At 41.8% G+C, this 24,513-nt stretch overlaps 2 protein-coding genes across 2 annotated transcripts; both read left to right on the forward strand.

Annotated features, from left to right (window-relative positions):
* The first annotated feature begins 93 nt into the window (after window positions 1-93).
* LOC123019539 (inactive serine/threonine-protein kinase TEX14-like) lies at window positions 94-12,079 on the forward strand. The gene is made up of 9 exons (XM_044422494.1): window positions 94-147; window positions 4,870-5,012; window positions 5,377-5,491; window positions 8,304-8,469; window positions 8,702-8,844; window positions 9,718-9,778; window positions 9,864-9,994; window positions 11,789-11,901; window positions 12,001-12,079. Exons 2-9 carry the CDS (start codon window positions 4,874-4,876, stop codon window positions 12,039-12,041), a joined length of 909 nt encoding a protein of 302 aa, XP_044278429.1. The 5' UTR covers window positions 94-147; window positions 4,870-4,873; the 3' UTR covers window positions 12,042-12,079.
* Window positions 12,058-23,213, forward strand: LOC123019538 (inactive serine/threonine-protein kinase TEX14-like). Its single transcript, XM_044422493.1, has 12 exons — window positions 12,058-12,124; window positions 12,211-12,386; window positions 12,466-12,611; window positions 13,221-13,411; window positions 13,574-13,688; window positions 14,602-14,684; window positions 15,993-16,136; window positions 17,779-17,992; window positions 19,267-19,346; window positions 19,431-19,504; window positions 20,402-20,469; window positions 22,201-23,213. Exons 1-12 carry the CDS (start codon window positions 12,092-12,094, stop codon window positions 22,305-22,307), a joined length of 1,431 nt encoding a protein of 476 aa, XP_044278428.1. The 5' UTR covers window positions 12,058-12,091; the 3' UTR covers window positions 22,308-23,213.
* Window positions 23,214-24,513: the final 1,300 nt, after the last annotated feature.

Genomic DNA, 24,513 nt, shown 5'->3' on the forward strand with positions numbered 1-24,513 from the left:
GCCTGCGCCTGCGCCAGCTACCCACAGCCTCTCCTCCTGTGTATTCTTTTATCTAACTGCGCGCGCCCTAGTAGTCTCCCGCTGCGGCCGTTGGAAAGAGCCCCCCCCAACATCTATCACGTGCCTTGGCCATCCTATCACGTGCAAGTAAAAATTTTTAAACAAGCAAATACTGTACTTCGCGGCTGGCGCTGAGGTAGTAATTGGCGCTCTTCCGATCTTCGGTGGCGCTTGTTAGGTAATCTTGGGTACTGAATGTCATGGCGGACCCTTCAGGAAGTTAGGCGTGGAGTAAACCTATCTCTTCCTCCACCCCTGTGTCATACTAGTTCCACATCCCTTCCATCTAGTAGAGAGCAAGCAAAAAGAAAGGAGCAAACAAAGAAAATCTACTTGCCAGTCTGAAGGACTCCAAGCATGTGCAGTTTTGCTTTTGAAACTCGCTTAAATTGTTACTTTCTCACGACTGCGGGAATACAATGGAGCTTGCTTTCTGCTGTCCTGATGCGAAACTCGTTTCACTTGGGATACGTCTTGTTTAGATGCAACAGAGGGAAAGGAGAGGTAGTGGGGAATAATGGGTCAGAGTTTTGGACTGGGACTTGGAGGGCCCAGCCATGGAACTGGGAGACTTTGGGCCAATCACAGATTCTCAGGCTTATCTTTCCCACAGAACTGTTTTTAGAATAAAATGATGGTGAGGAATAGCATGTACACTGCCTTGGGCTTCTTGCAGGGAAAAATACAGGATATAAGTGGATAAATTTATTTTAAGGAGGTAGAATGAACATCTGTAATAATGCACATGCCCAGCTGGCTGCCTCCTAATTCTAAAATTTTTGAAAATTAAGTTGTGGCTTTCACTCCTATTGGGCCTGCCATCTCTGGTTGGTCATTTGCAGGAAGAGGAGGATGGCTGTTGTGGCCCTGGACTTAAGCTGTAATATTACGCCCTGGCTTTACAAATGTTGCCCATAATTGTCAATATTTCCTTCCCCACAATATATTGGTATGTGCTTGAGGTGAAAGAGCATATTTATGAAGCTTTGAAGTAAATGACCTATTTTCTTCCCTTTTGTCTTGTGGTTTGTACATTTATTTAGATTTAGCATCATAGTTGAGCATAGCTGAAATTTTGGAAGGCATTCATTAATAGGGTTATCATAAGTCAGAGTCAATCTGATGGCACATAACAAACATTTTAGTCACAATATGGAATCCATATAAGCACTTAGTGCTTCTCATTTGGAGATAGTACCAATTTTGCTGGACTTTTTTTGAACCTCTAGACAGTTTACAGACCCTTTCCCTGTAAGGTGATAACTATAATGAATAGAGAGTTTAATCTGATACGTTCAAAATTATTACTGAAGGTCATGACAGTTCCCTGCTCCCCTCCCCATGAAGAGACAAAAGATGTCCTGTCTTAAGCAGAGTTTTTGAGGGATGAAAAATTGCAAAATGTTATCTTATGGCTGATCTGGCTGATGGTTCTGGAAAATGGAGATGACCCAGCTTGTTGTCTTGGTCGCTCCTGAGTGTCCTTGCTGTAGCAGAGCTCATATGGCTTTGTGATATACTGCAATGCTGAGAGTGATGAAACAATAGAGGGAACAGTGTGACTGGCTGGAGAAAAACTCCTAGGAGGTACAATTGAACCCTGGCAAGTGCCTATAATTGAGAATGTTTGGGGTCAGTGAGAGCGGCAAAGAAATATCTCACAGCCTCTGTCCAATCATCTCACTTTTCAGAGTCATCCAGGGCCCCAAGGACATTTTAGAAGCCTGCGATAATATATTTGCTAGGCACTTCCAGGATAAAATTTCTTACATCCGCCAGGACTTATATTACAATTTGTTTCCAATTTTATAGCAGTTGCATCAGGCAAAGTTTCTAGAATGCAGCATGGTCAAGTGGTATTGTTCAAGCTCAATGATGTTAACAAAGTGCTTGGGCAGGTTCATGCACCAAATCCATATTGGGTCTTCACTTTTCTTGGCTTGTAAAAACTGCCAGTTGAGCCACATAATCAGTGCCTCTTTAAAGAGGTGTTAGTGAGGCCACTCTGCATGAAACCCTTTTTGAACCAGAAGAATTTCATAACTTTAAGTAGATGGCTTTGTGGGCAAGCTGCTTGATTAATTAAATAGCCAACCAGCTCCAATCACATGCAGATGAGACTGATATGTGCATCCATTTCAATCAGGGTTAAGGTGGGGTCTTGGCATGGAAACAGCTTTGATCACCTTGTATACTGAAAGAGAGACAAGGGAGGCTATGACCCATTTGATACTCCTGGAACTTTCAGTACCATCAGCCAGGGTATCCTTCTGGGGGTGACTGTCTGAAGAAGGAGGAGTGGTTCTGCAGTGACTTCACAGTGGCTTTTCAGTGGTTCTGCTCCTACTTGAACGATCAATTTCTAAAGTGGGTGCTTCAGAAGTACTACTCAGCTCCACAGATACTCCATTACTGGGTTCCTCAAGGGTTGCTCTTGCTCTCCAATATCTACATGAAACCACTGGGGGGGGGGGGACCTGAAATTTTCTAGTGTGTTGCCATCAGTATACCAGTGACATGCAGCTCTGTTTTCCTCTTTGTCTTCTGCAAGTGAGGCTGTGCACAATTGCTGATTGGCTGCAACAATGGACTGGATAAGAGCTAGCAAACTAAAGCCAATCCAGACAAGACTGGCAGGTGCTTTTAGTGGATGGTTCCTCTGATCAAATGGAGGGTTCTGGTTGGGGCTGTGCTCCCCATGAAAGAGGAGATGCATAGCTAGCGCATTCTCCTGGAACCATCTTTGTCACTTGGGGTTCAGGTGGTCTAGGTGGCACAGAGTGCCTTCTACCAGCTTCAGCTGGTGGCTCAGTTATGCTGCTATCTGGGCAGGGATAGCCTGGTTTCAGTAATCTATGCTCTCATAATTGCTAAGTTGGACTACTGCAATATAGTTTACATGCAGATGTCCTTGACTGTTCAGAGGCTGCAGCATGTGCAAAATGCAGCAGCCAGACTCATAAGTGGAATCAAAAGGTCTGAGCACATAATACCAGTTCTAGCCCCCTTGCACTAGCCATCTATACACTGCCAAGCTGCATTCAAGGTGCTAGTTTTAACCTATGCAGCCTTGCACAGTGTTTAATGGAATGCCTCTCCCAGCTGCATTCTTCTCGGACATACAGTCAACGCCCAGGGCCTTCCTCTCACTGCACAGCAGAGGGAGGCTCTGAAGGCAGCAACAAGGAGGAGAGCCTTCTGTGTTATATCGCCTGCAAGTTGTGGCATGATCTCCCCTCTGAGGCTTGCCTGGCATCAACTTTACTATCTTTTCAGCATGAGGCTAGGACTGCCCTCTCTACTGAGCTATTTAATAGCTTAAAGTAGCACTGGGAGTAGTGGGTATTGTCAGCGGTTTTTAGGAGGCTAAGCTATATAAACGTACTAGAGATTAAGTTGTTAAAAATTCAGTTTTAAATTTTTAATTACACTCCATGGTGTGGTGTTAATTATATTTTATGTTGTACTTTATTATACACTGCCCAGAATGCTTTCGCTAGTGCGATACAGAAATAAAATTAATAACAACTCTCCAAACATTGATGATTATGGACACCCTATGCAGATCCAGAAGGCAAAAGTTACCTCCACATTCCTCCCTTCCAGCGAAACAGATGGCATAAACCAGTTGCTGAGGGAGCTGGGCAGGAGGAGGTCTTGCACCCATCCTGCTTGAGGGATCCTGTGGGCAGCTGGTTTGCCATCATATGTGCGGAGGTGCTGGACTGGATGGACCTTTGGCCTGATCCGGCACAGCTTTGCTTACGTTCTGATGACTAGACTGCTGATATTTGCTGCTTAACTGTGATGCTTAAGAGGAAGAGGGAAAGAGGCTGAGGGTGGGTGGCATCACCAGAATACATGGCATGTTGGTGGCACTGGTCTCCCCTCCTTGTCCCCCAGACCTCTGAGGTTCTTCCACAACCTCAGAAAGCAGTCAGCACTGGTCTTTCAGTGCCAGCTGCACTGGGGGAGGGAGACCTGGACCCACTTTCTGAACTCCCAGGTCAAAGTGTTTTCCTGATCTTGGAGCTGAGAATTTGAACCCTGCCATGTTTCATTAGGTGTCATAGGATTGCTCTGCTCATTGCTTTTAAGTGTTTGTATCTTATTGGGAATATAGATATGTAACAAGAGAAGATTCCAGTACTTCATTAGAATTAAATCTATGGGACAAGAAGACTCTAGAGATTTAGCATCACTTAGTATTTTTCTTAGGCTAGACTAATATAAGTTACAAGCTATAGTTGCCAGAGTAAATCTGTTCAAATAAAGGCTATTTGGTGCCGCAGCATTTGTCTTGTTTTTGTTTTGGTAACTATAGCACTCTGAAATAAAAAGGAAGCATCATTTTTGTGAGCCTGTGGAACAGAGTGCATTCCAGCAAATGAGGGATGCCTTTCGGATTGTGTTTTCCCACAGGAAGTGTAGCTGGTATTGAAACTTAACTTCCTCATTTGGGAAGAGAACAGAAGGGTATATGAGAGAAATGAATAACAGTGAAATAATTTGAGAGGCAGCAGCCACAACTTGGTTGTGTTCCTCTGAGCTAAAATGTCTTTAATCAAGTGACAACTGTGATAATTATTTATTGATTTATTTTGATTTATGCCTCATTTTTCCAGAAAAAATATGGCACTCAAGCCAGCCAATCATAAGAACCAAACTTTTAAAACCAGCACTTAGTTAAACAATAAGAGAACAAATACATGAAAAACACCCAGAAGCAGGGGTGCAAATTTGGTTCTTTTTGATACGGTTTCCCATCTTTGCTTCTCTCTAACTTTTTAAACCCTTGCTTCTCTTTAGTGTGATGCCAAGGACCCCAGTGCTCCCTGCAAGCTGCCCTGTAAGCATAGGCTACTGTGCTGAACCTAACTCTTTGGAGGGGCAGTTGCTCAGGCACGCTGCTGAAGGCAAGAGCAAAAATGCCAAGATGCTGCTCAAAAGAGGTAAAGCCAACCCATTTGAAGCCCAGAACTCAAATTTCTCTCTCCAGTGAATAGCATTTCCTGACAAAATAAAGGCACTACGTGTCGCTGTTTATGTTACAAAATTTGGGGGAATCTGGTGCAAAATGTAGGTATATTTTACTATATGCATACTACTCTGGCATGGGACAAGAAATGCAGTTTTAAATGAAATTGAAGTAGTTCATTTTGGTACATTTATTTATTTTATTTTTTATTTATGCACATATTTATAGGCCACCTATAACTGCTGAAAGGCCTTCCTAGGTGGCGAGGCTTTTCTCTGCATGCCTTCAACAAAACTTCTTCCCGCTATTCATAGATGATATACTTTTTTGTCCTGCAGGTGTAGATGTGGACTGCCACAATACAGCTGGACAGACTGGTCTGTATCTTGCTGCCCTGTTGGGACATGCTGCTGTAGTCCAGCTATTTCTGCGCTTTGGTGCCAACCCCAACCAGTGAGTGAGGGTAGACATTTGCTGATAGGAGACTTTGGACTCAAGAGACAGGGTGAAATAAAAGGAGTATGTATCCCATTGCACATATATACCCCCACTGGCTTGTACAGATATTCCTTTTTGGGAATGGTGCTATCATTCGCATTTCCTGCATTCTGTAGTTACAGTTATATGGGAGCTGTTCACACATCATGCAGAGGGGACAGCTTGTTGCTCTATGTAGGCTAGCTTTTGTGTCGGGGAGGTCTGTTTTCATTCTTAAAGTGTTCTGGAGGGAGTCAGTAACAGACAGAGTCCCTTTCAAATATATGAATGGCACATAGAAGAGGCCAAAGACTATTCCTGCTGTCCTGGAGAGGAGGACTAAATCTAAGGGACAGGTTATATTTCATCTGCACGTTAGGAGAAACTTCTTGATAGGAAAAGCAGTTTGACAACGAAATAATGATACAGAGGTATGGTGCACTTTCCCTCATTGGAGGCTTTCAAGCAAAGACGGGATAGGCATCCGTTTGGCATTCTTGTACTCTACCTTTATTGCATTAAGCGTGATATTGGACAAGATGACCTGTAAGGGCTTCCATATGAATGATACAAACAAAGCTGAGGGAGAGAGTATGTGTTCAGCCCTGTTTGAATTTGCCACTCTTTTTTTCTTTTTAAGGGTTATGTGTGTATGTGTAACAAAGCAGAGAAATAGTCATTCTGGAAATTCCTGAATAGGATTTTTTTAAAAAGAAAGTGAAACCTTAAATTTTCCCAAAGTTTGTTTCATTCATTGTTCAGAAGAGATGTTAAACAGGGAGTTTAACATGAGAGTGGTACAACTATGCTACAAGAATTAAATAGCAGTAATTACATCAAGCAACTAAAGAAGTGGTTTATTTCACCAGCGACTTCCAATTGCAGTTTGAGCTGATTCCAGCATGACAGAAAGAATGTATATCCCTGGCAACTAAAAAGCTAGAAGTGCACTAACATCACTCCTAAAATGAAATGCCTGTATAGACCCTAGCCTAGCAGTTTCACGTTGTTAAACATCAGTTCAGAAATGATGCCTCTTATGAGCAGTATGACAATGAGACCGATTACCTGGGGAACATGTGGGTTCTCCCTCACTGGAGACATTCAAACAGTGTTTGGACAGTCATTTAAATGGGTTGGTGTAACTTAGTGTCATGCAGCTGCAAGGGGTTGGACCTGATGGCCTTCTAGCCCCTTCTTCTGCTACTATTCTATGATTCTTTGGGGAAAGGCCTTTAATTATTGACAAATTCTGGACTTCTTTAGATGAGTCATTTATTCTGTGCTCATGATTTCTCTATTTATTTATTTATTTATTAAAACATTTCTATGCCGCCCCATTCGCCGAAGCCTCGGGGCGGCTTAAGGATGTTTGTGGCTTTTCACAGCATTGTTATCTTCCAGGGCCTTGCCTGAATTTTCCAGCTCTTTTTGTGTTGCTATTGTTGGGTTGTGGTTTTTTTTAGAAGGAGAGAAATCTGGTATTACATTTTAAACTGCAAAAAAAAAAAAAAGTACTGTATCTGGGAAGGATGAAAACTCTGCTGCACTACAGCTATACCACAGCACCACCTTGTGGCTGGCTAATAAAAGCCAAGAAGTACAAACCCTTGGAAAAAAACTGGTATAAAGGATGCAATTTTCCTCCACAACAAAAAATGGAAGAAGATAGTTCCAAACAACAGTAAGTTCTTCACATAGAGAAGCCCTAGAAACTGTGTGCATCTCCAGACAAAAAGTCTTGTCTGTCAATGTATAATTCAGTTCATGCAGAGAGCAATTTTCTGCCCTCCTAATTGGTGGCGCAGTGGTTTAAACTTGATCAAAAGGTCGCCAGTTCAAATCTGCACAACGGGGTGAGTTCCCATTGCTCCGTCCCAGCTCCTGCCAAACTTGCAGTTCGAAAGCATGCAAAAGCAAGTAGATAAAAAGATACCACTTCGGTGGGCAGGTAACAGTGTTCCGTGCACTTCGGTGTTTAGTCATGCCGGCCACGTGACCACGGAGACTGTCTGCAGACAAGCGCTGGCTCCCTCGGCTAGGAAACGGAGATGAGCACCGCCCCCTAACGTCAGGCATGACTGGACTTAACATCAAGGGGAAACCTTTACCTTTTAATTGGATGGTATAACAAAAGAGGGAAGACAATAACCCAATATCAGAAGTCACCAAGACCAAACTAATTTAATTTCCTTATATGCCCTTGCGCCCCTTAAGATCAGTAGGAGAAGCCCTGCTCCAGGAACCCTCCCTGAAGGAGGTAAAGAGGGTGTCTTCCCGGAGAAGGGTCTTCTCTGTGGTGGCACCCAGCTTGTGGAATGAGCTCCCCAGAGAGGTTCACCTGGCACTGACTTTATACTCTTTTCAGCACCAGGTAAAAACCTTTTTATTCACTCATCATTTTAAGGTATTTTAAATGGTTTTTAACATCAACAGTCACATTTTGTTTTTGTTGGTGTTGTGAATGTTATTTAATGTTTCATTATTTATTGTTTTAATTATTGTAAGTATTATTGTTTTACTGTAATTATTATTGTAATTATTATTGTCTTAACTATTGTAATTATTGTAATTTTTAGTGTCTTAATCATTGTAAGCCATCCTGGGATGTTTTTTCATATAGGATGGGGTAAAAATATGTTAAATAAATAAATTTCATACCAATCCTTGTTACATCAGCTGGGATCTGTGTGTATGATCAAATTCTGGTAAAATAGCCATTTGAACCTCAGTCATTTCCAGTCAGTTGCATTCTGGCACATCTTCTTTCTCCATTTTCTCCTTGAAGCCGTTGTTATGATGGTAGCACCCCAGTCCATGCAGCGGCCTTCTCTGGTCACCAAAGACTTCTTGGAAGCATCCTACAAGCTAGAGGTGATCTAAGATTCCATGATCAAAAAGGACGGACTCCTAAAGACTGGGCCCAGCAAGCTGGAAATTATCAGTATCCTGAGGTACCTACTTCATCAGGTTGATATGGATTAGACAAGCCTTGTAGGTACACCTGCAAAGTCTACTGGTCTGCTTGGCTGCCAATGGAGGGATGCTCTGTCCTTCCTTCAGCAGCCCCACTCGCTTGCTTACATGCAGTTTCTTGCTCCATATGGTTACTAGGCAAAGGCTTAAAGGCAAAGCCGCTATCCAGTAATGTGGTATTGCCTTGTTCTCACTTTGTATTGCCTCCAGGTCATGGACTTCATACAGGAGTGCTGTGATCAAATGGCTATGCTGGTGCAGCGTGGGGATCAGTCACTCTACTCAAAAGTGACTATAGCAGCATCACAGAGTCTGCGTTCTTCTTTCTCATCGCTCTTATCTGCTCCTTTCTGGTAAGAATCCACTTACAGTCTGTCTTTTGCAGACTGTGGGAACCCCTGCATATTCCCCCCTGTTGACCAGCTCCTGCTAAGGCAGAATTCTTCATAATAAAATGCTTATAAGCTAACTAATGTAGAGTTTGGAAAATTACAGCCCTCTTCCTGTAATATTCCCCAGTGAGCATATACTTTTTATCTGCATCCACCATTAAGTCAAGAAGAGCTGAGTGTCAAGATAGCACCTGGTAGAAACTATAATCCCAAAGTTGTTGACTTGTGGATATTCTATAAAACCTAAACTTCTATGTTTCTATTAAGGATAGGCTGGACATGCACATGGTAGGCATGTCATGAGCAGTGCCAGCTGGAGCTAGGGGTTCAGACTAGATGGCCTGGGAGGCCCCTCCTGACTTGCTCTGTTTTCTATGTTTTTCTACGTTTCTAAACTTGCACAAAGTTAAGGAACAAAATGTACAGTATTGTTTTTCTTCCACTGAGGCTGCAATAAAGAATCGCCTCCTGCAAGCAATCATATCACTTGCATATACAGCTCAAAACAGAGTGGTGCGAACAGGGCCTATAGCAAGAGTTATGCTTCAGAGAGGTTCTTTCTATGGTGGAGTTACTAGTATGTAGCCCCTTTCCTCATTGTGTGATACTTTGTCTTGTTCTTGGCTGAAAACCAAATCCATTTTTTCTCATAGTTTCATAGAAGTCATTGAGACTGCAAATGGGTTGTAGTTCTTATTTTTCATGCCTGCAAGGAGAAATTGCAAGCAAAGAGGATATATCAGTAGACTGAAATGCTCCCCATCATCTTTGCTTAGATTGAAAGAATGGGCAAATAGGTCTTAAGCGCTTATTTTCCCTCTCCTCTTGTTGCAGGTTGAAGGACAACCCCAATAAGTTTGCAAGCACTAGAGAACCAGCCATTGGATATGGGCAAGTAAGAAAGTTTCATGGAAGAGTTCAGCATGGCAGAGACCATAGTTGTTTGTTCGGCTATTTAACTCATTCCACCTTTTTTCCAGCTCTGCCCAAGCAGATATCAGCAGCCAGGGGTGGTTGCCCTCACATACATTGCAGACAGCAGCGAGCTGATCAGAGGCAATGGAGAACCAGACTGGAGTTATCCAAATGGACCATACACACTCATGAGGAAGTAAAATGCTAAGAATGGTTAAGCCTTAACCCTTTGTGGCCTGTCCCTGCCTGTATTTCATTTCTGATAGGATCTTATTTCAGAATCGGCTGTAAGACCAATTCTAGGGGAACAGCTGACTTCACATCAACCTGCATCCTAAAGCAATGACATAATCTGCCACCACCATTCTCCTTTCATCCATCTTTCATCTCTCCAATATCACACATTCCCTTTTACATTCTCAAGCATATGGCACTTGTATTCATTCACCCAAGCAGTTTTAAGTTCTACCAGTACCCTTCCATTTTATATTACTTTTGTTTTTATTCCATCTTATTTCACAAGGACTTACAGGCAGTGTACATGCTTCCCCTTCCCTCTGTTTCATTTTCACAACAATTCTATGAGAAATGTTAACCTGAGGCAAAGAGAGTACCCCAAAATGACCTGCTAAACTTCACAGTTGAGTGGAGTGTTGAACACTGGTCTCTTTGGTCCTGATCTGACACATTTTTCCAGCAATGCCCTGTTCTTTGACGGGAATGTTCCTCCCCGCCACCAGAATTTTCCTTATCTACCTTTCTATACATTTCTGTATGTTCCATTCCATAACCAAAGGGTGACACTGTAATACAGAGCAGAATCACAAATGTACGCAAGGCTTTCCATAGTGAATCATGTCAGCTTTCCAGATAATGCTGTATTTTCCTCATTTTAAAAAAAAAAGCCACAAACATAGCTGAAAAATACAGGAGAGGCACTGGACGATTGCTAATGTTGCATAAAGGATTTGCAAACTTCTAGGATTGGGGTATTACAGATACAGAACAAATGCTTTGTATATAGAAGCACTCTTCCTTTTCTGCATTTGGCTTGTAGCTTTTTTCCTCCAGCTTCAACCAATCAGAAGGGTAGCTTCTTCATTTTTGCATCTTAATTCCAGCGTTCCGAGTTAAAACTTTTATCTCTCCATCTTGCACCTTTTGTTGAACTTTATAATCTGTTGTTCTTCTGAGCTCAACTCGCTGACCTCTATAGTCTAGCTAAAAATCTAACCCCTAAACTATTAATCTTAGCTAGTTATAATCTAAATGTATAAACTTTGGGCTGAAACTGATTAGCACATGGCATACACATACATGCACCTACGAGGATTTAGCCTCATTAAATTTTGCAACCAAACTACCAAAATGGAAGACAGTTCTGTTTCTTCACAGGCTGTGTTCTACTTTTATTTCAAGTCTTAAATTATTGGTTACTGGTCTTTTTTGCGCCCGTGTATGTTTCATATTGTGTGGTCCAGTACAGCTATCCATATACCTACCTACATACCTGTCACTTGGAGCCACACTTACCACTGAGGCCCAGAGAAGGTTGACTTTGAGTCCTGCATAATAACCACTCACTGAAAGTGGTAGGCATATCATGAAGACCAGTGCAACTAATGAAATCAGGCGATGTGGCCAGAACTTGGTAGCTATCTCTTGGGGGGGTGGGGGGGGAGGAAAAAACCCCAAAGAATAACTGTGTTATCTATTACTGGACAAACTGGTGTTCAAAATTTAATCTGCTTACTTTCAAGATACTGGTTTCTTGAAACTTCTGTGTAAGAGGAGAGAGAAATATATTCACTTCTATGATGCACAGGGAAATTGCAGGGATAGCAAATAGTACAGATTTAAGAAGTGGCAGTAAAGGCAAACTGGGTTAAGTGCATGCACCATGGTTATAACACTCTGTTTTACAATATAGCTGGACTCAGAGTAGCTGGGCTCTAACCCTCAATTCTCACACTTTTGTCCCTGCTTCCAGCTTGCTATGGGATGGACAGCTTGTCACTGTGCGATGCTTAAAGCCAGAAGTGCATCCCAACTGTAGTAAAATGCGAGGGACCACGGACTTGCTTCTGACCGAGCAAGAATACTGTAGGTAATGCCACCTGGCAGGTTTTAGGAATAATGGAGGGAAATGGCTTGGTTATGAAGGACTTCACCACAGGTTCACAGCCTCCATGTTTTGTGCAGTCAGTTCCACCATCCCCACCTGCTGCTTCTCTTGGCTGTGAGTCCATCCCTGGACCTGCAAAATCTCCAGCTTGTATTCGAGAGAGTAGAAATGTGTTCGCTCTATTATGCCTTGCACTGTGAGGTAAGTGGAGCAGTCACTGGAGTGGAGCCTCCTTCCTTCACTTTCCAAGCTAAGCCCTCACCCTCTCCCTCTTCCCCTCACTGCAGAATTCTAGCTCCCCAGCGCCCTCAGCAACACTGCTGCTGCTGCTGCTGCAGATCTCTGATGCTCTCTTGTTCCTGCATAATCGGGGTTATATCCACCGGGCTGTGACCTCCCATGCGGTTCAGCTAGTGAGACCGGGACTTGCCAAGCTCAGCAATCTTGAGTACATGCAGCAGAGGTAGGTTGCAGCCGTTGTAATCTTCAAGAGACTCTCGTAAGGCTCCTCAGGAAACTTGACTGGGTGCCTTCTATTTCAGGGCTGCAAAAGTAAGTTTAACCTGGCCTATCCCACCACCCCAGCCTCTCTATAACTGGCTGCCCTTGGAAGTCATTAGAGAGCGTTCAGCCTCCATGAATTCTGACCTCTACAGCTTCTGCACAGTGATCCAGGAGATCTTCACAGGTTTGTTTCTGGCTAGAGTAGGGTAGGGTTCTGTGCCAAAGAACTCAGTAGTTGCCCAAAAGTTTCCTTATGGAGCACATTCCATAACTGGGGAGCCACAGCTGAAAAGACCCTTGTTGCCACAACCAAGCCTCCCTCAGAGGGGACAGTCTGAGGCAGGCCCCAGAGGCTGATTATAGTGTCCTGGTAGATGGTGGTCAGGAGAGGTGTTCTATCAACTATTGTGGTTCCACGCCATGTAGGACCTTAAAACCAGCACCATGAATAGGACTTGGAAGCAGAGAGAGAAAGTGCACCAATGTGCTGTAGTGGTTAAGATAGTGGAATTGGGACTCAGCCAATCTGGGTTCTAGTCCCCATTCAGCCTTGGAGCCAACTGGATGACTTTCGGCCAGTCACAGACTCTCAGCTCAACCTACTTCACAGGGTGTTGTGGGGATAAGATTGAGAGCAGGATGAGGAGAATGATGTAAGTCACTTTGAATTACTAAAAAAGGGAAAGAAAAGGGCAGGATATAAATCTAATAAACTGAAAAGGAATCTAAGCTACACTTAGTGGGCCTACTTAGGCTTTTGAAGATTCTGTATATTTAATGTGTATTTTTCCAGGAGAAGTTCCATGGGAAGGATTAGATGGCCTCACTGTGAAGGAGAAAATGGAGGCAGGGGAATCTCTCTTAGTTGATGCTCGTATTCCTCAGCCATTTTATGATGTGGTCAAAGGTGGCCTAGCCCTGAAGGAACGTGACCGGAGAGGTTCTTTCACAGACTTGCGATATGTGTTGCGGGCAACCAAACAGGTGAAAAGTTCAGCTGGATGGCATGTACATCCAGCTTCCAATGTTACTTTGACTGAACCAAGCAGTCAGGGTTCATATGACAGGATGGCCCACCAGGGCTTGTTACCCACAGTGGGTTGTCATGTCATGTGAATAAACTCTGTGTGATTTTTCCCCTTCCAGGACACCACAGGACATTCTCCTCTGCTTTCATCAACCACCTCTTCTCCCAAGAAACTCTGTATGTGGGCTGGACAGACTGAGTCAGATGAATCATCTCTCCCAGTCATCCCTGAAGGTCAGCAAAATTGTAGGAATAGGGATGCAAAAGGGCACTGTTCATGGAATCAGATAATTCTGAGGCTAAGTTGTCAGGATGCTGGGTTTGCAAATTCTGTTTTATATCCCCAGCAGCTGTGGGTCTAAAGCTTTGTTAGTCAAGTTAGTATCTCTCCAGTGTTAATATGATAGAAGAATACCTAAAACACTTTGTAACACTAAAAAATGTTTTGGTAATCATTACTAATTCTTGAAAAAGAGAGTGCAAGCTGGGAGATTCAGGACACTAGGTGGGAAAAAGAAGATGTGGAAGTACTGTAATGAGAAGGACAGTCTGGCACTATGAAGCACTTCCAGATCAACCTATCTGGAAGTGCTTTCTGGACCTATTATGTATTTTGTGCCATTGTTTTCAGGGAAGAAAAGGTTTCAAGAAGTGGTGGGAAAATATGGGAGAGCCAGTGTGGTGTAGTGGTTAAGAGCATGGGACTGGGACTCAGACGATCTGGGTTCTAGTCCCCGCTCAGCCATGGAGCCAACTGGGTGACTTTGGGCCAGTCACAGACTCTCAGCCCAACCTACCTCACAGGGGTGTTGTTGTGGGGATAAGATGGAGGAGGAGAATGATGTAAGCTGCCTTGAGCCCTGTAGGAAAAAGGCATGATATAAATCGAAAAGATAAATAAAGAAAGATAATAAATAAATAAATAAATAAATAAATAAATAAATAAATAAATAAAAATGGAAACCATTGACTGTAAGCACAGTAAAATTGTTTGTTTGAAGTAGGGCAATTGCAGAATAAAAGCCTCATCTGGAAGCACCCAAAGTATAACTATGGGGCCAAGCAAAAGGAAGAAATTGCGATGTGGAAGGAGCGCAAGATACTTGGATGAGTATGTCCCTACTTTATCTACATTCTTGCTTTCCAGAGTCACCATACTTTGAAGTGGAGTCCAGTGGCAGGAGTGCTGAGCAAAGCACACCCACTGTCCAGCCTGAGAGCCAGATGCAGGTAACAAAGGACTGCACTATGGGGTGCAAATTTTAAAAGCAACAAGAACTTTTTCCTGAATCCCGATGCTGCAGTGAGCCGGACTAGGACTGGAGAAAAGCTCCTCCTATGATCAAGGAATACGTTTAGGGTTCATTTGAATAGTCCTGTCTATGGACTGCGTGATAGAAGTAACTCATGCCAGGAAATGGATGGAATTCATTGGAATACGCTCCCCAGAGAGGTTCGCCTGATGCCAACTTTATACGCTTTTCGGCGCCAGATAAAAACCTTTTTATTCAACCATTATTTTAAGAATTAAGTTTTTAGCTGTTTTAGATCCAGTCACATTTTCTTCTTCTTTTTAGTTTTGGTAGGCTTGAATGTTATTTATTGTTCTCATATTTATCATTTTAATTATTGTATTAACACTATTTATTATTATTAATTGTTATTTATACTTTATTTATTTATTTAAAACATTTCTATGCTGCCCCCATTGCAACAAAGCCTCAGGGCGGCTCACAACATCCATAAAATAAACATAAAAATACAATCAATAATTTAAAAACTGGTACCATCTCGGCTATATATATTAAAATCTATAAATACAATAATAATAAATTAACAGTTAAAATAACTTTTAAATAAAAAGGTCTTCGCCTGGCGCCGATCATTATCATTGCTTTTAACTATTGTAAGCCATCCTGAGACATTTTATTGGGAAGGACAGGATAGAAATGTTATTTTTTAATTCATTTTATATATATATATATATATAAAAAAAAATATCTATCTATCCTCTACCCTGTCTTCATTTTGAAATCAGGCTTGATCAGGGCAATTCTTCCCCAGTTTATTTAGCTAGAGCAGGGAAGGAGTCATGATGGCAGTTGGTTTTCTCTGGGGGGTTTTCTGTGCAGTCTTTAATCACCTACTTTGTAGCATCTGCTAAGAGTATTGTGGAGGCTCATTCCACCTCAGCAGCACAGAGGATTCCATGGCAGAAATAAATCCACTTACCAAGAGGGACGTAGCTCACTGAATGTTTCTAGAAGGAAGTTCAGACATCACTATATATGTGCTTTTAAAATACTGTTAATTTTATTGTGTAGCTCACTTTACCTTTAAATGTTAGTAATGCTTTTTGTATCTCCATTTGTATTTTTTTACTTTTAGTTTACATAAACTGGAGCATAGGGACTCTTTCCATGAATGGCAACTATAGTCAAAGTTCATTGGCTTAGCCCTACCAACGAAAGTGGGAGGAGTAACAGATTATACTCTATCTACCACCTTTCACAGTATGTTCCATGTTCTTTCTTATAGAAAGATGTTGCTCCACAAGCAAATATCCCTTGCAAAACTTCCCTGGAAAAGCCCCAGGGATCAACTTCAAACAGCACATTGGAACCAGGGAGCAGTGATGAAGAATCTGGTGAATCCGACAGGAGCCTGGTGTCTACAGACACGGTATGGTCCTGTCACGCTCGGGGCTTTCATTTATGATCTGCAACTCTGAATCCAAATCACAGGAAACATGCTTCTCAGTCCAGTATAATCTTCCCATTGCATGAGTCACATCCAATGAATGTCAGCCTGCCCTTCTCCCTTAATAGGCATCGCCCTACTTCTTTAGTGTTGCAGTTTTGAGCTATCCTGTTATGCATTACTTGATACCACATCATATATGCCCTCTGTTCTTAATCACTGCCACATATTAACATGCCTTTCTAGTATGTGTATGTACAGGCCTAATTGTTCACAGCCATTCTTGATGTGCATTTTAGATCAGATCCAGGTTCACTCATACTTGAAGCAGAACTATTGAACTCAAGACTTAAGTTGGTCTTGACTTACTATTTAAATCCCATTGATTTCATTTATTCTAACTTACCTGCGGCTAAGTCTAGATCCAAGTGTCTATATATTAGATTTAAAGTTCCCATCTGATTAAGGAAACATAATTAAATGACTTTTCATTAAATAATTAATTAAGGTGCAATCTTATGCTTGTTAAGACAGAAAAGTATCTTGAAATGCTGTGAGTTCTTGATCACATCCTAAATCTTCAGAAAGTTGCATATAATTAAAACCATTTTATACAAAAAGCATATTTGCTTTGTGAATGTTGCAGCAGGGTCCATATTACAAGGAACATTCCCTCTTATGTGAGAGTGAGAGGGGAATTGCTTCAGTGAGGAATGCCATCTACAGTTTTTATAAGTACTTATATTTGAAATTGTTGCCATTCTTGAAACTACATTGTCCAATTGTTTGGGAAAGGCTTTAATCAATTAAAAAGATTTCTAGTAAATTATTTTAAAATGGCTTGGGACCAGGATTCCTGAAGGAACATCTCCTTCCCTATAAGCCCTTGCGCCCCCTAAGATCCATAGGAGAGGCTCTGCTCCGGGAACCCTCCCTGAAAGAGGTAAAGAAGATCTCTGCCCGGAGGAGGGCCTTCTCTGCAGTGGCACCCAGACTCTGGAATGCACTCCCCAGAGAGATTCCTTTCGGTGCCAGGTAAAAATCTTTTTATTTGCCCGCTATTTTAAGGACTAGGAATTTTAATTGGCTTTTAATACACACAGTCACATTTTGTTTTTGACTTTGTTCTTGTTGGTAATATGTTTCTGTTGATATCATGCACATTGTTAATTGTTGTAATTGCTGTTTTGTTTATTGATTGCTTTGGTTCTTGTAAGCTGTCCTGAGATGATTATGCGTATAGGACAAGATATAAACATTTTGAATAACTAAATTTAATTAATTGACAACTACAGTCCTGATGAGACTGATGTTCCACTCCACAGCAAAGCTCTCTCACAGGGTCCCCAGTTTCAGATAGCATCTTGACACTTCTAGTCCCTAAGAAAGCCCTACTTCTTGTCCAAAGTTTACAGCGCTCGGGGCCTCAGTTCCCTTATATGGAAATGTACCTTTTCATTCTCCTAGCTCTGAATTTTGCCCCCAGAGGTACATGTGAACAACACAGACTTTGTGTCAATCTTGAAGAGTACTCTGGGTTCTCCTCCCAAAATGGGAGCCATTGATTCTAACATCTTTCTTGTCTGCCTACCGTACTCATCTCACAGTTCTGTGTCTCCGCCAGGGCCAGGGAGATACCATTGCCAAACAGGAGGCAGCGTTTGTGAACAGTCTGCAGGATTCAGCCTGCCTCTTGGCAAAGGCCCAAATCTCCTTAGAAAATGTTGAGAAACATTTTGCATCTGGCATCCACATGTTAGAATCATTTGTCAGCCAGCAAGGTGCACCTGGTCGAAGCAGTCAGAGTGAAGGAGCCCTCCCTAAACGGCTGGTAGTGGGTGAGTTAAAGATTTTAATGTAAGAGGTGACTAAGTGCCTAACAATAACTGATGACATTCCTTCATCACAACCATACAGGTAGGATCCAAATGAGCCTGTCCAGATACACTGATTTCTTTTAAAGGTCTGTATCAGCATTACAGGGCAAACAATATGACCTTTGTTCATCCTCATAACAAGTCCTAAGGACATACTCCTATGTATGGACAAAAATAAGGTCCTAAAACTCCCAAACATTCTTGCTGGGAAATGCTAAGAATTGTAGGACCCTTTTCTTTCTGAACTTGCAAAGGATTGGACCTGAAATTTACCAAATAGAAGTTCTTAGGTTAAAGATTGAACATGAGCTAAGAAAAACTATTTTTGTGACTAGAAATTCTAAACAAAACGTACTTTGTACATTCAAACAATGGAAAGAACTACGAAGCTGATATGTACTGGGGCAGGTTGAGAACAGTCACTCGAGCTTAACAGTGCTTCCATATTTCTGCAGACTATCATAAAGACTTCATCATATATATAGTCACTATACCATTAATCTATTAGACAGGGATTGTCCACTAAATCCCATTTAGGGTTTGAGCTTTAGAGAGCCAGTGTGGTGTAGTGGTTAAGAGCGTGGGACTGGGACTCAGACAATCTGGGTTCTAGTCCCCGCTCAGCCATGGAGCCAACTGGGTGACTTTGGACCAGTCACAGTCTCTCAGCCCAACCTTCCTCACAGGGTTGTTGTTGTGGGGATAAGATGGAGGAGGAGAATGATGTAAGCTGCCTTGAGCCCTTTATAGGGAAAAGGCAGGATATAAATCAATAAATAAATAAATAAATAAAATATTTTTCAAGCTTCTCTTTCCTCATGATTGGGATTTGATGTGTTTTGCTCTTAAGGTAGAGGATCCAGGCATCATGAAATAAGTTGGCATCCACATGTTAGAATCCTGACATGTTAGAATCCCAGATTACTTGTTATATCCCTACTAACTCTATAACTTTGGGTCTTGAAGTTGGAAGATAAAGGTTCAAATTCCAGTTCTGTCATCACAATTTTTTACTTTGCTTATGCAAATATCAAATGGGAATAGTAATTATCTTCATAAAACTGAATTTACTTTTTTTGATTAAAGCTGTGATTGTCAAAAGAGCTTGCCGAGTTTTACGCCTGGAAACCAAGTTCTTTGTTATTAATAGCCTACACCAACAAGATATGCAAACTTCGAGCTCTTCTGCTTCACCCTTAAGATTACAACTAATGTGAATCTGCCTCTGTCTACAGGAAAGTGCAACGATTATGCCCAAAATCGCTCTCTGCAGACCCTCATTGATATATCAGCCAAGGCTAGGGAAAAAAAACAGGTATAGTTTTCTAAAGAAGAACCTGTCAGCTTTATATGCCGTTTGTTTCAACAATGCTAACCATCACCATCTTTCTGTTAACAGCGGAATCCTGTCTCAGCAGATATTTTCCAAAGGCAGGAAAGCACCACAGAAGGGCCCTTCTATTGCACACAGACGTATGTGGCAGCTTTTGTAGTGACAGTTTTGTGAAGGGTAAAACAGTGGGCTTTCAGTTTATGTTTCCTGGAGGAGACCCTAGGAGTTGTTAGTAAGCTGAGCTCCCTCCCCTGAAACCATCTCAGGTGACTGTACAATGCACCACCTTAAAAACACCACCTCAGATGTCACTGTTCAGTTGACCTTCCAGTTAATATGCTTTGACTGTAGATCAATCCTATGCATGCTCACTCCAAAATATATCCCATTAAATTCAATGGGACCTCTAAGCAAGTGTGCATAGGATTACAGTCCTAATGTCCAAATCTTCATCTCATGAACTATTTTCCTTTTTTAAAATTAAGTCTCAGCTATGTGTTCATGCTCATCAGTGTTGGTTAAACCTGTCTCCTTTTGCTGTTATCTTTTAAACCAAATAAAGCACCAAACAGATGATTTTACGCCTGTTTGCCAGACAGGCTCTTACCAGGTGGATGGGGAGGGAAGCAACAAATCATCTTTCATCTGGAACTGAGCAGCAGAGTCGCCATGCTGTTCATAGTCAAGGCTGGCCTGGAGAGTTTTTATAGGAAACGGCCTAACACATGATTAGTTCTTTTTTCTGTGAATGAGAATTTACACTAATTTGATGTTAGCGATAACATTCAGATCCTCCCACTTCTCCTCACATTTTCTGGAAAGCCTCTTCAGGATTAGGAAGGAACAAAATTATGAAGCCAAGGCACAGGAATCCCTGCAGACCTACCTCCTTGTTCAGTTTATTAATAATTATTCTTTGGGATGACATACTTGTGTAACAAATAAAAAGTACCTGTTTGAAGTTCCTTCTACCTCTAACATTGTAAAATACCATAACCCACTATATTTAAATGTGTTTTACTCTCATTCCTCTGCAGGTTTGACCTCCTTCAGGAGATCATCCAAGAACTACAAGGAACAGGCGATGCCCACACTGTGAGCCAGAGTAGGTAGAGGAATTGGGTCTTATGGGTACAGGGCCAAAGAATGGGGCACATGAGTATTAATTCTTATACATCTGTAGCGGTATGGAAAAGTTATTTGGGGTTCTTTGCTTATGTGTACACATGTGCATCAAAAGAACAGTTGCTATCCCATACATTTCCATCCATCTTTGGAAGATGGATGGATGGTTTCCTTCCATCTTTGCTTTCTTTTAGGCAGATGTACGTACCAGTGATTCTTGCACTGAATTGGTCCAATTGTTAACAAAAGTATAAATAATCTTCACAAGGATGTTAAAGGATTGGCAAATTACTAGGATTCTTAATAAGACTCAGCAGAGGAGCAAGATGGGAAGGGGCAACAGTGGAGAGCTAGCTTCTCCTACAACGTTGAGTAACTGTTCCTCTGAGCACATCATTCTTGGAGAGTAACATGGGCCTGTGCAGAATACTGCAGGTGGTCTTCCTCAGCACAGCAACTGGCCTGTTGATGTATATCTTCTACTTGCCTGCCTTTGCGGACTTGAAGGCAACAACCTCAGTAGCAAGATCAAAGTGATTTTCTTCTTTAGAAAGATGAGGAAGAGATCGACCCAAATAAGAAAATTTAGCAGTAGGTTCAAACAAGTAACAGAAGAGGAAATACTAAGAATGAGGTGTCTATTCTGCAGCCTGTGCAAATTGTTAATTTGTATATATTTTCACACTTAACATTTATTTTTAGTTTCCCTTAAGACAAAGAATTGTCTGGGCAAATAAACTTTGGCTCACCAGGCATATCAAGCAGAAAGCCCCACACATCACTGACTGCCCTCGCTGCTCAGCTCTCCTACTCGACTTTCTTAGAATTTGTTGGTATTGCCTGCAACACACTGTCTAATCTATTTTCACCCCTGCTTCTTTTGATTGCATTCATAAGGGGTGTGAACCTTTTTTTAAAAAGATAGCTGAGATACTTAGGAAAGTGAGATTCTCAGTATGATCAAATTCTGCCATTATGCAGAATGGTAGATTGCGTGGAAGCCTGACCATGTTTGATACAGAAATTAGTCAGGAGGTACCATCCATATGCAGAAAGAGATACCCCAGAGAGTGACCATAGTTCAGTGGCACACAAGTAGCCCCAGGCTCAGTCTCTGGCATCTTCAGTTAAAAGAATCAAGTGGCAGGAGCTGTGCCTAAAAACCTAGAGAACCACTGCCAAAATAGTTAATTCTAGAATAAATAAATATAGGCTGGGTTCACACATCACAACAAGCAAGTCTGCATGGTTTCCACTATTCATGGTTTTTAGCCTGGAAGTGCCTGACAGATGATCCAGTGATTTCTATTCTAGCTTGGTTTCCACCCTCCTTGCTTTGTCCTCCCAGTGTTGTCACATGTCCCATCAGCCTGAAATTCAGTCCCACACTGGATGGCTGGAACAGCTCCTGCAGCTGCTGCTCCATCCAGGGGATTCTGATTGCTGCATGCCAGCATGGTGGAAACCATGATGCTGGGTTCAGACAAGTGAAGAAACAATGGTGATGCACAGAAACCATAAGAATAGACTGTTTCTTATTGTGGCTTCTAAAATCCAAGTGTCCCATGCTGAAATTACCAAGGCTTATTGAGTTATACAAACCCACACATATTAACTGAGGCACTTTTCTGAGTTGCTAAATGCAGAATTTTATTGGACAATAACAACAAAGCATTATATCTCATAAAATCCCTATCCTTGACTTCCATAGGACAACAAGCAAGTGAAAAAGGAAAAGCACTTCTCTCAGGACAAAAGAAAGTAGCTCCAGTCCCCGCCACGGGGCAAGTGATGGTTGCTACTTTGAAGGACCAATGAGCGCTTAATCACCATGATTCCCATTGTTTGGAGACTGTATTTAAAAGCAGCCAGTGCTCCCATTCTGAAATAAAAACACTGTCTCTTCAGTAATTTAGCAAGCAGTATGCACCCGAGAATCCATCCTCTCTGATTCACAGCCTCTGATGCTCTAACTCAAGAAAAACTAAGTGGTCTAAACATATTTGTTCTGCAATGCCAGGTCTATTTGCAATTTTAATATACGCAATAATTGTGATTTACAGAGTACTTGGGGAAGCATGGCTCGGGGTCAGGTTCATGGTGAAGTGTGGGGTGTGGTAAGATGTTAGCCATGGATTAAGATCAAAAGACTTTCCAATCATTTTCCTCAGAAACACGTGGTTTAACTCACAATCTTTTGAGCTTGCTATCTTTCCACCCAAATTCAGACAATTATGCACATTAACACAGCAGTGTACGTGTATATAATCTTTAGTTCCTTGTTTTCAACATGAAATTGTGTGACATCAGTGTCCAACATTTTTAAATGTTCATAGTCAGCTATGGGAGCCTGGGCGGACTGAGCAGAGCTAGGACAGCATCAGGTAGGGAGAAGGCTTCATCCTTTCCCCCCACACTGTTGTCCCAATGAAATCCCACCTGCATTCAGCTGCTTTGATCTCATTAATAAATGGCAGTTGTTTCTTTACAGTCCTGGCTTGGACAGGGATGAGCAAGATGGTTAAACCTCATTGCTTTCTTGGTCCCAGTCCTACTGTGAGGACCACCATGGATATGTACACTTTTTAAAAAATCGTGCATGTTAACAGCTATTACACATTTAATGTCACATTTAGTTTGGGCCTATGCCTAGTAATAAGTCTTACTTGAAAAAGCATCATAAATTATCCTAGAAAACAGAAAGGTGTTATCGTTTGCTTATCCCCTTCCTATAGAAACTAGAAAGCCATTTCTATGGGACTGACTGGGATGGCATATTTAGCTTTCAAATATAATAGTATTGGGTTTCCCTCTTTCCATTCTCTGGGTTATCAGTGTGGCCAGATAGCTGAGCTATAGCAGTACTATAATAAAATTCAGGATTCTTCAGTCTGGCTTTATGTTATTTTTCTGTAAAATAGGATTTGAACTTTATTTTTGTTAAGATGTTGCAGACTTGCATGATTCTGCTGCTGCCAAACTGCATGAAGTGAATGTGATTTTTAAAAAGAAAACTTTACTTCTCATTTTGAAGCACATACCAGTGTAGTATGCATGCTATATTATTAAATTTTGTCTCATTTCTTAATAGATATCTACACTAGTTTTTCTGCTTGTGTTGTGTTTGAAAAAGGTCCCAGGTTCAGTCACCACTCTCCATTACAAAAGGGTGGCAGGTGATGGGAAAGGATTTTGCCTAAAGCTCTGGGGAGCTGCTGCTACTCCAGGTGGATAATCCTGCGCTGGATGGACCAAGAGTTTGACTCAGAATGGGGCAGTTTCTTGTGTTCACTACCGATTTTTAGCTTCCTACATCAGGCATATAGACTTAAAATTGCTGTACAATTGTCCCTGCAGCTGAGAGGACAACAATGAGATGGAAGGCCATGTGAACAGCGGCTTCTGGCTGGTGGAATAGGAGCCTGTTAAGTAATGAGATATATGCCCTACTTCTTTGTTTCTTTCAAAATATGTTATGAGTATGTAGGCAGCCTTGGGCAACTGATAATTCATACCCCTCTCAAAATCAGATGCCATCATAGAACAAGCTTTAATATTTAACTCTCAGTATAGGCAGCACAGAATTCTTATCTCTGTCAAAATTCTTTCCTCCTAGGGTAGGCGTGTTCTGGTCACCACACGCCTACCCTAGGAAGAAAAGTTGTAACAGCTGGGATTGTTTAACCTAGAAAAAAGATGGATAAAGGAAACATGATTGACTTATACAGAATTATTCACAGTGTGGAAAACACAGGGAGACATTTTTTCTCCTTGTAGTACTGCAACACCTGGCATCATTTTATAAAGGTGCTTGGTGGGAGATTCAAGAAAGATAAAATGAAATACTTATCCACACAGTTCATAAACAAGGCATTTCCTTCCATAATATGTAGCGAAGGCCACCAGTTTGGAGGGCTTTAAAAGGAGACTGGATAAATTCATGGAGAATGCTAACAATGGCTACTATTCCTGATGGCTATATGGTGATGGCTGCCCTCTGGTATCAGGGGCAGTGTGCCTTTGT

The sequence above is a fragment of the Varanus komodoensis genome, unplaced genomic scaffold (assembly GCF_004798865.1).
Source record: "Varanus komodoensis strain SLA01 unplaced genomic scaffold, ASM479886v1 scaffold128, whole genome shotgun sequence".
Classification (NCBI taxonomy): Eukaryota; Metazoa; Chordata; class Lepidosauria; order Squamata; family Varanidae; genus Varanus; species Varanus komodoensis.

Excerpts from the sequence above, each read along its gene's own strand:
- LOC123019539 (XM_044422494.1), top strand. The coding sequence starts at position 4,874 with ATGCCAAGGACCCCAGTGCTCCCTGCAAGCTGCCCTGTAAGCATAGGC. Across the intron at positions 5,013-5,376 it reads CAAGATGCTGCTCAAAAGAG|GTGTAGATGTGGACTGCCAC; the intron begins GTAAAGCCAACC and ends TTTGTCCTGCAG. Across the intron at positions 5,492-8,303 it reads TTTGGTGCCAACCCCAACCA|CCGTTGTTATGATGGTAGCA; the intron begins GTGAGTGAGGGT and ends TTCTCCTTGAAG.
- LOC123019538 (XM_044422493.1), top strand. The coding sequence starts at position 12,092 with ATGTGTTCGCTCTATTATGCCTTGCACTGTGAG. Across the intron at positions 12,612-13,220 it reads GATCCAGGAGATCTTCACAG|GAGAAGTTCCATGGGAAGGA; the intron begins GTTTGTTTCTGG and ends GTATTTTTCCAG. Across the intron at positions 13,412-13,573 it reads TGTTGCGGGCAACCAAACAG|GACACCACAGGACATTCTCC; the intron begins GTGAAAAGTTCA and ends TTCCCCTTCCAG.